General features: G+C 26.1%; 1 protein-coding gene across 3 annotated transcripts in view; it reads right to left on the bottom strand.

The window, feature by feature from the left end:
- The window catches only part of LOC117169550 (alpha-1,6-mannosyl-glycoprotein 2-beta-N-acetylglucosaminyltransferase), a 133931-nt gene that overhangs the window by 17003 nt on the left and 101159 nt on the right, over positions 1–15769 (bottom strand). For 2 of the 3 annotated variants that reach the window (XM_033355972.1, XM_033355971.1), the window contains exons 7-8: positions 14643–14822; positions 90–340 (exon numbers count right to left, since the gene is read on the bottom strand). In XM_033355972.1, the coding sequence (XP_033211863.1) occupies positions 90–340; positions 14643–14822 (431 nt within the window). The remainder of the gene's footprint in view (positions 1–89; positions 341–14642; positions 14823–15769) is intronic. The other variant, XM_033355973.1, reaches the window with a different exon arrangement.

The following is a 15769-nucleotide window of genomic DNA, read 5'->3' as shown; positions in this document are numbered from 1 at the left end:
GTATGGGGGAAGGAGTTATGAGAGGGGGGTGCATGAGAAGGGGAGGTATGAGAGGGGGGAGGTTTGAATGACGTAATTAATGCGTGTACCATTCGCCTATGTGAAAGACTCTGGGCGCGCGCATCATCATGGCAATTAATCCAGAATCAACGCGGGGAACAGCGCCGGCGCCCTTGCTTGGAGGAATACAACTTTGAGCCACTCGCTGAAGACTCCAGTCCCAATTGTAATCATCATAGGAACAAAATAGGCTCGCACATTTTTTCAATTTGGTCCATGTCACTCTATTGAATGCCATACCCATGTTGTGCTTGCTAGAAATCCACGGTGTCACTTCCGCCTGAAACGAACAATAAGCAATTTAAATAAATAATTCGATGTTAATTGCTTGTATCTTTGCTGGTCTAAAATCAATATTTTTTGTATATTGATTTTTATTTCTGAATTGTGAAAAAATTTCTCTCAAGCTCCGCTGGGATCCGAACCCAGAGCTTTCAGATTGCCGGTCTGATGCTCTTACCCACTAAACTATGGAGAGATGAGGTTAATTTATCCACAATCCCTATATAATAACATAAAGAATATAAAAAAATTTAATTAAATCAAAGGTGGGCTAATCTGAAAAAAATATTTAAAAAATTAAAATCTTTTCTACAACAAATATAAGAAGAAACTCATTCATTACAGAAAAAGAAATTATTGATATTCCATCCCTAATTTCTATTCTTTTTATATAATTTCAATTTTTATGTTTTTTTTTAAATCGTAGGAAATTGTATTTTGTTGTAAGTTCTAGGGTGGTACAAAAAAAAACATTTATTTCTTTTATTTTAAGATAGTTCGACTACAAATTGTTATTTTTGGTAAGGCAAAATTTTTTTTTAATATAGGCTTGTGTAGAATGACGAGTTAAAAGTTTTTTATACTAGCATTTAAGTTTTATAATGATTAGTTTGAATGATAAAAATTAAAAACGGATTTTTTTAAGATCAATAAGTTATAAACTAAGATAAAATTTAGTACATTAACCAGATATTTTTTTAGCTCAAAAATTTTACTACTTGCCTAACAGTTAAAATGCTTTGTAAAAATTTTTTTTCGTTGAAAATTTATTATTTTAGTTAAAAATTCATTTCTTTGGTTGTAAATTTAATTATTTTGTTGACAATTCGTTTTTTTGTTAAGAATTAATTCTTTAACTAAAAATATATTTGTTCCACTGTTGGTGAAAAATTGATATTTTTAATTGAAAATTGATGTTTTATAGAGGAAGATTCATCATTTTAGTTGAAAATTCATCTAGTTCGTTGAAAATTTAATTATTTTGCTGGAAATTGTTTTTTTGTTAAGAATTATTTTTTTAAACCACAAATATATCTGTTCCAATTTTGTTTGAAAACTGAACTTTTCTATAACTTTTCTACATTTAATTATTTCGTCGAAATTTTTTTTTAGAATTAATTTTCTTAACTAAAAATGCATGTAATCCGTTATTTTCAGAATAGTGATATTTTTTATTAAAAAGTGATCTTTTATAGATAAAGATTCATTTCTTTGCGTGAAAATTCAATTATTTTGCTAAAAATTAGATTTGTTGTTATTAAGAATTAATTTTTTTTATCTAAAAATATAGAGATTCCATTTTTGGTTAATAATTGAAATTTTTAATCGGAAATTAATCTTTTGTAGTAGAAAATTCATCTTTTTGACTTAAGAATAAAAAATTCGGTACAAAATTAAACTATTTGGTTGAAAATTAACTTTTTGGTAGAAAAATAATATTTTGGCTTGAAAACACTACCATTAGGTTAAAAATTAAAATTATTCTATGAAAATTTAACGATTTGTTAGGAAAAAAGTAAATTTTCTACTAAAATACGAATTTTCAACCTGTTAATGAAGAAAAAATAACAAAAAATAGTTATATTATAAACCAAATAGATGAGTTTTTATTCAAGAAAAATGAAGTTTAATTCAAATAGTTCAATTTTGCAAAAAAAAATATATTTATCGGACGATACATGGAATTGTCAGATATTCAGTTTACAACATTAATTTTCAACAAAAAGAAGCGAATTTTCTGCTAGTTAAATTCAATCATAAAACACGAGCTTTTATCCAAATAGGTAATTGATAATCAAATGATGTACTTTCAACAAACATTAAAGTTTCTAAACAAGAACATGAGTTTTCAAAAATAACATGAATTTTCTACAAAACAGTTCAATTTTCAGCTTATAAAAAATAAGTTTTTAAATTTTTAATCAAAAGAGATCAGTCTTTAACCAAAACTAAAATACTTGGTTACTGAATTACCTTAATTTTCAGTTGAATTCTATTGAATAAAAAATAATTTTAGAAAGTAATTTAGCTTTTCAATAAAAGCCTTTAATTTTTATTACATTTGTAACCAAAAATATGGGTTTCAAACAAAAACTACAAAAACTTGGTTACCGACTGAGCTCAATTTTTCCCTAATTTTTGAAAAAATAATAAAAATGTAATTCCGGGATTCCTTAAGACCAATTTTGCAAAAAAGTACTTATTTTATTTTAATTTCCTCACAAAATGAATTGATTTACTTTGCCCATAAATACATTTTAGTAATTTTTGCGTGCAATTAAAAGAATTCATTATGAGAGAAAATTTGAAGTAAAACAATTTCGCAAGAGTGTGCTTTTTTAAAATTCTGTCAAAATCCAGGAGAAATTAGAACATTAAAAGGAACAATTCGTAAAAGAGCTATTCTAAAAAATATATAGCCTTCTTAAAACCACCCTGATAAGTTTTTATAAATTTACTTGATTGCTAATATTAATAAGTCTTTTTCCGTAAAGAAATTTTTCGTTGATAAAAATATATTATTCTACTGTCTACTTGATGCAAAATTCAAATGCAGACGTCTTCGATTTCTTGTCAGGCAGTGTGGTGATAAATTTCTAAACGTAGGCGAGAAATGCTGCAAAAGGATTTTATTATCACAGGGCCGCTTGAGGCATTCACAAAACATAAAAGTAAACCTTCAGGGATTAAAAAAAATGTAACATAAAGAAAATTTAAGGCAAAAAGGAAAATTTTTTTAACATTTTTTTCGAGCACGGAAAATCAAGCGACCAAGCAAATAAGTAAGCTACCAAGCGGATAACCATATCTATCGATACAAAATTTTTAGGATTTTAGAATTTTTTCATCAAAAAATGGTATTTTTTCGTGACAATTTTGAATTACAGAATTTTGTATTTTTGTTGTTACATTTTTGAGTCCTGTTAGGGAATTCTTTCTGGCCCTAATCAGGTGTTGACTAGCTTGTTAAGACCAAAAAATTTTCTAAGTTTGTCACTCAAATATTTTTTTGGTACATTTTCCAATGGGGTGCTCCTTAGCCCGCCAGAGTCCAAAAAATTTCTTAATGTCTCATTCAAATATGTTTTTTTGTAAATTTCCAAAAAAAGCTAGGGTGTTTAAAAGTATCAAACATAACAAATAAACGCTAAAAAATGAATTATTTCCTTTTAATCTAGTTAGACTTTTCAAGCCCTAATTGGATGCTGGCTAGCGCGTCCGGATTAAAAATTTTTTTGAATGTCTCATTTAAATATTTTTGGTAAATTTCCAAAAAGAGCCACGGTATTTAAAATTATCAAAAATAAGAAATAATCTCTACAAAAATTATTTTAGTCCTGCTAACATAGTCAGTTTTTTGTGGCCCTAATCGGGTGCAGGCTAGCGCGCAAGGATCAACAAAATTTGTAACTGTCTTATGCAAATATTTTTTGTCCATCTAAGCCACAAATAGTTCCCCGATAATTTTCTGTACGGGATCTTTTTTTGAGTAAATAAATAATTTTAAAAAAATGAATCCAGACGTTTTTCACTTAATTCATCTCTCTGATGTCTTTTTATAAATTTAGAATTGATTTTACGTCTTTATGATTAATGAATGCCATCACCTTCACAACGTGAATGCAATAACTTTTACAATTTTATTTAAAGTATTTTGCAATAATTTAAATCCACATCCTAAGTGCCATTTATTTTATATTCTCGAAATATGCACACAAAAATGACGAATAATTAGTTAAAAATTAGTTAATAATTAGAAAGTAATTAATTTTTTGTCAAATCTATGGCTAACTACATTTTATTTCAGAACTGATTCTTAATGAAAAAATGATTATCAATAGAAAAATTACCTAAAATTTTAGTGAAAAAATTGTGAACAATTTGGTAGACAAATCACAAAATCAATTTTTTATATTATTTCTAGAGGAAATAAAGTGATTTGTATGTTTCCGATTTGGAAAAAAATGTTTTCTTTGCAAAGCTAAAAATATCTGAATTTTGACGTCTTTTTTAAAAAGACACTTTTTTATGAACTTCAATAGTTTTACACCTAATTCAGATATTCCAACTTTATTTTGGTATTCTGGTCCCTTACTGTTTTTAATTACATGAAAAATGGGGAGAAACATAACAATTAACAAAACGGCAAAGATTTGTTTGAAAATATAAAAGTCAATTTTCATAAAAAACCCACAATTATATTTTTTCTGAATTTTAAACAATAAATTCGGCCTTTTAGAAATAAAACATCCAGTGAGTTTTATGGGGGCTGAAATATTGCTGTGACTAAATTTTTCTTCTTTTTTTCTCAGGAAGAAAAATTAAAAAATTAGGTATATTTTCTCAAAAAAATTCTCCGAACTAATTTTTTAGCCCAAATAAAAATGTTAAAATGCTTTTTTTATACAACCAAAAACTGTTGAAAAAATATTTTTGGAAAAATAAAAAAGATGAAAGTTTATACAAAAATCTTCTATAAATTTTTTCAAAATTCCAAGAAAAAACAAAAGAGATTTTCGTATTGTATCATATCTTCGTTTTATGTAAAATGAATTATTTTTGAGGCCGGAAAAATTTGGTTATTGGAAATAAAAGTTTGGAATTTTTTTCATAAACGACGCAAGATATCGCAAAAGAGGAGAAATTATTATTTGTGAAACTTTTCCAGGTGTTCAAACTTTTATTTTAATATTTTTTCTACTTTTTATTATTTAAAAAAATGTGAAAATTCTATTATTCGAAGAAAAAAATTCCCCTGGCCACAAAAAATTTTTCGCCGGCATCGAATTTACACGATTATTTTCTTATAAAAAGTAAAATTTAAAAAAATAAAAATGTGTCTTTTTTGTGAAAATGCACTATTTATATTTTCAAAGAAAGCGCTACCGTTTTTTAAATGTTGAACTTCTTTTAAAATTTCTGAAGGGCTTCCAATGAGGCCAGTAAATGAAATCAAAATTTAAAAAAAAAGTCGGAATATTGGAATAAGGTCGAAATATATAGAAATTTGAAAAATTTTTTAAAAAAGAACACTAAATTCAAATACTCGTAATTTCCTGAAAATGTATTAATCTCTAATAGAAAATATTTCATCCAAAGGATTAATTTTTTCATTATTTCATTCTACGACGTGTAGTGTAGAACATGTCTGATTTGAAATAGATTAGTTAATTTATTAATAATTGTTAAACAATTTAAAAGTAGTTTAAAAATAGTTGCAAACTTTTAAGTTTAAGAAGTGACTGAAATTAAATTACCAAAAAGTTTCTAAAATGTAGATAGACAGGTGGTTTTTTAAATACAAATTCTTACGTAACCGTCAACACGGCTGTTCCACATCTGAAGTGGTTCATGTCCGTGTTGAGTTTCTAGAATATTCTCGATGGGTTCTAATGGCGTCACAAAACGATATTCCAAAATTGTGATAAAAAAAATTGCGTAAATAACTTCAAGGTTATTTTTCATCTCAAATAAGCACTTCGAGTAAGCACTTTTAAGGTTACATTTTAATTTGTCCTTTTTTCTCATAATTATATGACACAGTAGAACATTTAAGGAGAAGTAAAAGTATAAATTGAAGAGTGTTTACGTGAAATGCTTAATTGAAATAATGAATACCCTTGAAGTTGTTTACGCAAATTCGCGATTCGTAATTGTGCACTTAGAACGGGCTTGTTTTTTTATGTAAAATAAAATTTTGCATTTAATGCTTTGACTTCCCTATTGTAGACTACTATTTAATTGATAGGAATGCAAAAAAATTAAATTCTAAAGTATGATGCTCAGAGAATAAAGAATTGCGTAGAAATGGAAATATTCAATGGAGATAAAATCACTTAATCTAATATTTCATAGTAATTATAATTTCAAGGTGTTGTTTAATTAGCCATGTTTATGCGCGAAAGAGGTACAGACGGAAATATACTGAGTAAATGGCAATTCACACGGTCAGGACTAAATATATAGGACGTTAAATAAAAAATTGTAAGAATGTTTCCGCAAAGATCTAGTCGGCTTTTGTAATTTGTATAATTTAGAATGGTGTACATTTTTTATTATGTTTTTGTGATAGTTCAATTTCGAAGATTTACAATTAAAAACACTTTAATTTTAAAGATTTATAATTCAAAGTGATAAAGTTTTTCAGAGTTATAATTGAGAATTTTTGAATTTCGGAAAATATAAAATTGAAAATTATTCAATCTAAAAATACAGAATATAAAACTATTTAATTTTCCTGATTTATATGATAATAGTTGTCATAGTTCAATTTCAAATAGAAAATAATTCAATTTAAGCGATTTACAATTTAAAATTACTTAATTTTCAAGATTTACAATGGAAGATTTATCAATTTGAAAGGTTTGTAGTTTAAAATGATGTAATTGTGAAGTTTTCTTTAAATATATGTAGTTTAAGTTTAAAGGGCTTCAATGGATTTTTTTCAATTTTCGAGATTTGCAATTTAAAATTATTCAATTTTCAATTAAAAATTATTTAATTTTTAATGTGAAAATTCATAATTGTGTAATTTAGAATTCTTTTTCAGAACTATGTGAAATAATATTAAAAATTACGTACCTTTAAAATATAAATCTTGCAATTGAATAATTTATCAAATTGTAAACTCTTGAATTTTATAGATTTATAATTGAAAGTGCTAAAATTTTGTAGATTTATAAATGTAAATTGTTGAATTTGGAAAGTAGAAAATTGAAAATTACTTAAATTAGAAAAAATGAGTTCAAAATTATTCAATTTTCGAGATTTATATTTCAAAGGCATGTGATTTCCAACTATTTCCGTTGTTCTAATAGTTCTATTTCAAAAATTAATCAATTTAAGCGATTTTGAATTTTTAATTCGTGAAATTTTTAAGATATATAATTTAAGATTAAATATTTTAAAATGTTTAAAATTTAAAATGATGTGATTTTGAAGGTTTTCTTGAAATATATGTAGTTCAAATGTGAAGTTTTGTAATAGAAAAATGTTTAAACTTTAACAATTGAGGATTTTTCAATTTTTAATGTGCATATTTCAGAATGGTGTAATTTTAAATCCTTTTTTCAATAATTTAATTTTGAAGACTTACAAATTTAAGAATTTCAATTCCAAATGTTTCAAATATAACTATTTAAAAAAATGTTGAAAACTACGTACCTTTAAAATCGAGTTTAAAATATAATTCTTGTATATGGATAAGTTTTAATTTTATAGGTTTTCTTGTTGCTATTGAAATAGTTCAATTTTGAAAATCGAAAATTAATAAATTTAGGCAATTTGCATTGGGAATTCTTAAATCTTTAATTATTTAAATTTAAATGCAATTTTATAATATTTGAAATTGAGAGGTTTATATTTAAAAATTATTTCATTTTGGAACGTGAAATGAAAATGCCGATGTATTCCTTTTTTACAACAGAAAAATATTGGTGCTTTCAATTTTTATGTTATATTATTATTTCTAATGAAATAACAATTTAAATTTCTAGACTTTCAGCAGATTTTGACTTTGAAATATTCCATTTTCAAATTATTGAATTTTTGAAGCTTTTAATTAGACATAATACAATTTCAAAATCAATAATTAATAAATAAACTATATTTTATATTAAATAAATAAATTGAAACTAAATGAATGTAAGATTCATTGAAATAATAACTTTATTAATTTGAACAATATTTATAATTTCAAATATTATAAATAAAATTCTTCAATCTTCACAATTTAATTCCAAAATTTTTCAATTTTAAAAGCTTCTTATTAAAAATTCTTCAGTTTAAAATATTTTCCATTTTAGACTATTCAAATTTAAATGGTTATATTCAAGCATAATTTCTAATTCTAATTTATTGTTTCAAACAAATTTTAATTTAATATTTAGAAATCTGTTTGATAATGGAGATTTGAAAATTGTTTATATTTTTAAAATTAGAAAATAGGAATCCAGGAAAGTAAATTAAATTGATATTTTTAGTCTTAGCTCATTAAGAAAAAACATATTGTAAGAAACAGTTTTTTAATTTACACATTAAACATTTTGTTAACTGTTTAAAATTAATTTTTTTTTGTTGCTTACCAATTTTTAAGAAATGGTTAAATTTAAATGAAAAATGACTTTTTTATAGAAAATATTTCTTACAGTTCTATTTTTTTTAATTTTAAAACTCTTCAATAATCTTTCAATATGTTCATTTGTTTAAAAAGTGTTGCCACTAAAAAAAATGTTCGAACTATTTTTAGCCAGAATAATTTACTTGTATAATTGAAAAAAAGTATAGTTGTAGATAATATTTCCTAGAAAAAATAGGTTCTTGATTATTGAAATCCAACCATTTCTCAAAGTTTGGTAAACTGAATCTTGTTTGCAAGTCTATTGTTTTGATTCTTAAAATCCCAGAAAAAGCTATATTTAAATTTGATCTTCCTTTAATTTTGTATTTTTTATACATCAAACCACTTTTAGGCGTAAAAAATTCTATATTAAAAGTAAAAAAAAGCAGGACTTAATAATTTTATTACAATGTATACAATTTGTAAGTAAGACTTTTAGAAAAATAAAGTTTTTAAATGGGCATAATGTGCATAATGGGCATAAGTGGATCCTGTTTTATTGATCGAAGTCAAACTAATGAATAATAACTGTTTTTGAATAATTAATCAATAATTATAATCGATTATTTACTATTTCACTAAGAATGTAATAATATTTTACTGAGTACATTTTAGCAGTACTAGCCCGGAAAATGTAACAAATAGTAAAGGAAAAAATTTGATCAAAATGGGGCCCTTCTTTCCGAAAGTTATAGGCTTTTTAAATGCTTGAAAAACTTTAAATTAATCATTTGAAAATTTTCTTGTGGTTTACAAATTTTTTCGGAATATAAGATTAATTTTTGAAAATTTTGAATAAATGAAATTTATTAAATTAATTTTAAAAATTAAATTTTTTTTTCATAATACTATTTCGGTATTATGGTGAAATGTATATCTTGTCATGTTATTTTTGTAAATTGGACCTGAGTGTGAAAAAAATGCGTTGAAGTTTGATTAATTTTATTAGTACCTTCTTTGAATATTTATTATAAATTCACCACACAAAATTTAAATGATCCTTCGCAAATAATACAATTTGAATGGATCCAAATTTACGAAAAATAAAATGTCCTGAAAAAAAGTTTCATAAAGTGGTACTGGCAATACTAATTTGGGTTTAAGCGATTGGCATTCATCATGAAACTAGAATTCGGGATTCTACTGGTGCAACGAAACAAATAGCAAGAAAGTCAGAAAGTCATGTAATTCTGAATAATTATTAAATTTGGATAGATTTTTAAATCAATTTTTATATTTTTTTTAGAATTAATGAAATTAATTAAATTAATTAATTAATTAAAGGATCAAGACTTATAAGTCAATTTGCTTGCTAAGCTCCATCTGCTCAACTTCCGCTCAGCGTCTGACGATCCTATAGTTGTGTAGGCTCCCCAGACGCTGTCACCGACCCTTATTTTCAGGGAGTTCTTTGTACTAATGAGGAATAAAACACAAATCATGATTTTTTAAAATTTGCAATTAGCAATTTAGAAACATCATATTTAAAATCTACGTTTTTTGGTGATTCCAACAATATGTTAGGGATCATCCATAAACTAAAAATGTAATAGTTGAACTTTTGAATGAAAAATAATTTTAAATTATAAAACTAATTTTTTATCAAAAAGTTGATGATTTTAACTATATTATTGAACTTTTAAGATGAGATGATGAATTTTCTATGAAAGACAGTTGCATTATTAAATCCAAAATAATAAATTTTAATAAACGTTTGTTATATAAAAAAAGACACATTTCTAACGGAATACAAGAACTCTCAACCCAAAAGTTGAATTTTCAACTAAAGTAGATTAATTTTCAAACAAAATTTTTGTTAACAAAACAGTTGAAATTCAACAAAGACTGAAATTTTTAATTTAGGAAGAAGCAATTTGGACCAAAAGTGGAATAGATACATTTTCAATTACAACTTTAAAATCTAGATATTAATTTGTTAATCAAAAAGATGGATTTAAAAAAAAAAGATTAACTACGGGAAAAAAATGAATTTTTAACAAAATTCAAGAATTCTTAGTCAAAAAGTTGAATTTTCAACTAGAAAAGATGAATTTTTAAACAAAAAGAATAAGTTACTACCAAAAACGACGAATATTTAATCGAATTCAAGAAATTTCAAACATAAACTAGAATTTTGAACTAAGAAAGATGAATCACTAAACAAAAAGGTTAATTTTCTACCAAAAAAAAAAAAATTTTCAACAAAATTCAAGAATTCTTAAACAAAAATTTGAATTTTCAACTAAAAAAGATGAATGATAAAAAAAAATTTCAAGAAAAAAATGACCAATTATCAAAAATTATCAACCATAAAGTTGAATTTTTATCTAAAAAAACATCCATTTACAAATAAAAAAGATTAATCAACAAAAAAGACGAGTTTTCAATAAAATTAAAGAATTCGCAACCAAAAAGTTGAATTTTTAAAAAAGAAAAAAATCTGTTTTTAATTTTGACGTATTTAGTTCATCTTAAAAACCTAGACGTTAAATTTGTAACCAAACAGATGGTATTTTAAACAATCAGATTATTTTTTTACTGAAAAAAACGAATTTGTCAACAAAAATCAAGATTTCTCAACCAAAAAGTTTAATTTTCAATTTTTAAAAATCCATGAAAAAAAATATTAATTTACTACCAAAAAAGGCGAATTTTCAATTAAATTTAAGAATTCTCTGACAAAAAGTTGAATTTTCAACAAAAAAGATTAATTTTTAAACAAAAAGATTAGTTAAATAACAAAAAAGACCAATTTTTAACAAAATTTAAACATTCTGAATTCAAGAATTCTGTATCAAAAAGTTGAATTTTCAACTAAAAACATAAATGTTTAAACAAGAAGACCAATTTTCTACCAAAAACATTCATAATCTGGAAACGTACTTTCTGTAATTTATGTATTTTTAGAAAATTGTTTTTTCTAAATTCTAAAAGGTAACGTTACTTTGACTGGGACCTCCCCTTCCCGTTACCAACCATAGATTTTGTTTTAATATAAAATGTTAGAATAAAATCACTAAATTAAAAACTGTTTGTTTCCAAGTGATCAGTACTAGTTGCATAAGAGCGTCTGTGGATTACATTTTTTAATTTTCATCATTTTCTATTTTTTATATAAATAAGCAATAAGCGAAAATAAAACATTTTTATTGATTATTTTTTATATTGAAAGAAAGAAAGAAATTAATCCCAAATTTAATAAGCAAATTTTATAAACAAGTCCATAGTTTGTCGATTTGTAGACAGAAAGTAAAGTTTTTTCTTTCTTATTGTCCTAAAATTATGTTAGTAGTGATGGTCAGTGATGAGGATTTGTCATTCGATATTATTTGTTAATTTTGCAAACAAATGCATAGTTTAGTCATTTGTAGATAGGAAGTAATCTTTTTATTATTGTTGCCTCCAAATGATATTACTGGACATTTGTTGTAATTTTCTAGAAGAATTAGCTCCTAAGTGGTCTATAAATGGCCAAATCATGCATTTATTTAAAAAATAAACAAATAATATGAAATTAAAATTATTTATTACTAAACACCACTTAAATAATTTGAAGGCGTTAAGAATTAAAAACAATCACATTCTGTCCATAAATTGCTAAACGCATTTGCTCATAAAATCTGTTTATAAAATAAACAAGTAATATTGAATTATAATTTTCCATCAATACAAATTACCACTAATATATTTTAAGGATAGCTAGAAAGAAAAATGGGTACTTTATGTCCATAAATGGTGAAACTATGCATTTGTTTATAAAATTTGTTTATAAAGTAAACAAATAATATCGAATGACAATTATTCTTCACTAAACATCACTACTTATGTAATTTGAAGATGATTTAAGAGAAACCCGATTAATTCCTCTCTTTAAATGACCAAACTATGCATTTGTTTATAAAATTTGTTTATGAAATCAACAAATAATATTGACTGACCAATATTCATCACTAAGAATTATCACTATTATAATTTGAAAGTATTAAGAAAGAAAAACGATTACTTTCGGAAAATGAATGCCTTAACTATGCATTTGTGTATATAATTCGTTTATAAAATAAACAAATTTCACCAGACAACAAATTTTCATGGTCAAATATGATCGTATTGACAAAATAAAGCAATTTCAACTTACAGATATACTTTGCAAGCAAAATTTCCATGATTGTAATATTTTTTGAACATAATTTGTTTATAACAATTACGTTCGATATCCTGGTAATCATTTCAGTTATTTAGATCATGTTCGCTCTTTATTTGAATAAAAAATATTCAATGATAGGAAATAAAACAGTATAATCAATAGAGCCTCTTATGCAATTATTGCTGATCACTTCTAAAAAACAAATTTTGCGAATCGGTTAAGAATTGTAGGCCGTAGATGATTTTGAATAGTAAATTTCAGATTCAGCAACTGTACGCTTACGTCGACCCTTGCCAGCAGGGGGACCTTTTTATTAATGAGGAATACAATATTTTTTAGTAAAAAATTTAACTTTTTGGTTGGGAATTCTTGAATTTTGTTAAAAATTCTATTTTTCGATAAAAAGTGAGTATTTTTGTTTAAAAATTCTTCTTTTTTAGTTGAAAATTCAACTTTTCTGTTGAGAAGTCTTAAATTCTGTTAGGAATTATTTTTGTTTTTCGGTTTAAATTTAATTTATTTGTTTGAAAATTCATCTTTTTCAGTCAAAAATTCAAATTTTTGGTTAAGTAAACTATAATTTAGTTAAAAATTCGTTTATTTCGGTTGAAAATTAATTTTTTTTGTTCAAAAATCCATCTTTTAGGTAAAAACTTATACATTTTGGTTTTAAAAATTAAAGAAAAAAAATTTGTTCTTTGTTAAAAATTCAACTTTTTGGTTGAGAATCCTTGAATTTGATTAAAAATTCGTTTCTTTTGTTGGTAAATGATCCTTTTTGTTTAAAGATTCTTCATTTTAGTAGAAAGCTCAACTTTTTGGTATTTTCATTTATTTATTTCTCTAAAGATAAAAAATAACAATTAAAAAATGTCTTATTTTCGCTCTTTGTTTATTTATAAAAACAATAGACGCCAATAATAAAAATTGAAAAATCTAATCTTTAAACGATCTTATGCAACTATGCAGCGTCTAGCGAACCCTCAGATGCATGAGGGGAAGTTTAGCATAGGGGGTAGAGTGAGCAGGTCGATGGCAATCAAATAGGCATCGCCCACTTTTCGGTATACAATAAATATAATGAGTTAATGTGCAGAATTCTTGAAAATTAAACCAAGAATCTAAATACTAAATTTTGAGAACCACCATAAATTCTTTCTATTGCAATTTGAAAAAAGATAAACATTTTTCTAAAACAGTATAAAATTTTTTTTATTTTTCTACAAAAATAAAAAGGAAGAAAGAAAAATAAGAAGGAGAACAACCAAATCCCCTTCCTTTTTTATTTCTTTCATATTTTTTATATTCATTATTATAAAATCACAATAAAAAACAATTGTAAAAAAATAATCACCAAAGTTTCGGCACTCAAACATCACCCTTACCAAGGCAAAAAAATCGAACAGGCAGGAATAGCAACGAAACCACGATGCTCTTTTCCCGGCACACGAGATTTAATCATTTATGAATTTTTTATTTTGTTCATTTGTTGCACAAGTCATTTTTGTTGACTTGATTCTCGGGTGTTGAGAAAAGAGTATGGTTGTTTCGTTGCTGTTCCTGCCTGCTACATTTTTTTGCCTTGATAAGGGTGCTGTATGAGTGTCGAAACGTTGGTGATTGTTTTTTATAAATGTTTTTTTTATTGTGATTTGATAAAAATGAAAATGAAAAAGAGAATGAATGTGATTTGGTTTGTTGCTTTCTAATTTTTCTTTCATCTTTTTTCTTCTACTCCAAAAAAAGAATTTTAATCTTTTTTTTTAAATTGCAGTAGGAACACTTCACGGTGATTGCACAAATTTGTCCTTAGCTTCTTGACTTTATTTTCAGGAAATCTGCACATTAACTTGATTAATGGACGTTAAATAGGATTTTGGAATTTGATTTTAATCTCAATTAAACTTCTAAAATTTTAATTGCAATGAGACTCTTTCTGACTTTTTGAATGGCAGGCAAAACAACAACAATATTAATGACAATGGTATAAGTTGCAGGACACCAGCAGGTGTTCTGTGAAGCATTATGTTTTTGGACCTTTTGATAATGATTGTAGAGACTGGGCAAAAGGTGATAAGCCCAGATGGGCGCAGCTTGTGCCAGTTGTGTACTATGATAAGTTGTGGGCAAGTTGATGCTACCCTCTTGTATGGCTGGTGCCTCGCGCTTCTTTATTCCACGGAGAAGCTCCTTTTGCATGGCAGTGTTGCCGAGGTACTATCGAGGTGCGTGAAACATCCAGTTTTTATTTTGCAAAATCCCAATTGCGAATTATTTTTACCCAAGTAGAAGAATTGGAATCAGTGTTAATAATCAGATAAGAATTTAATTAATAGTTAATTAACAATCAGCCCCATGCATCGCCCCCACTCCTTCTGTTCTCTTAGCATCCGGAGGGGCATCGTAGTTTAAATAAATCCAACAGATGGCGCTCCGATCAGGTAGGCCTTTGGGACCCTGTAATGTGGGACACGCCAAAGGCTATGTGGAGGGGGGAGTTGGAACGGAAGTTGGAGCCAGCGGTAGAAGGCGGGATGTATTTAAACGGCAACAAACACGACAAACACTAAGCATATCGAAGGTACCAAAGCGTGAAGCTATATCAAATTTCAATAACTGTACAGTATCTGCTGTTGGAACGAAAGTATCGCTCTCTCCGAAGCGCGAAGCTATAGTAAATTTTGGTATAGTATCTTGATTTGGAACGGAAGTGTCTCTCTCTTCCCGTTCGACCAATCCGCAGCCAGCAACCCGATTGGCGCGTCCCTTACTACAGGGTCCTTAGTAGACCTTAGAGACCCTATATGAATAGAGACTGGCCATTTGGTGAAAAAATGACCGACGCTTAGAGTGTGTGTACATACGTTTTTTCAGCTGTTGAAACATCTGAGATGTGATGTGTTTAGCAGTGCATGAAACGTAAGTAACTTTTAAAAATTAAAATAATAGAATATTGATTATTGATAAATAATAAATCATCAAACCATTTAATAATTAATGAATAATATAATAATCTCAATAATTAAATGTTTATAGAATAGTAATTGACATTTTTTCTTTGTTTATAGGTTACAAAATGGTCAATTGTTGCATACCACTGTGTGCTCACTCCCATAGAAAAGTGGTGAACGGATTATAGTAATTGCTATGTCCCCTAGGTGGCG

This window comes from Belonocnema kinseyi, chromosome 3 (assembly GCF_010883055.1).
Source record: "Belonocnema kinseyi isolate 2016_QV_RU_SX_M_011 chromosome 3, B_treatae_v1, whole genome shotgun sequence".
NCBI lineage: Eukaryota > Metazoa > Arthropoda > Insecta > Hymenoptera > Cynipidae > Belonocnema > Belonocnema kinseyi.
The sequence above is the reverse complement of the archived record's forward strand: the minus strand, read 5'-3'. Positions and strand labels throughout refer to the sequence as shown.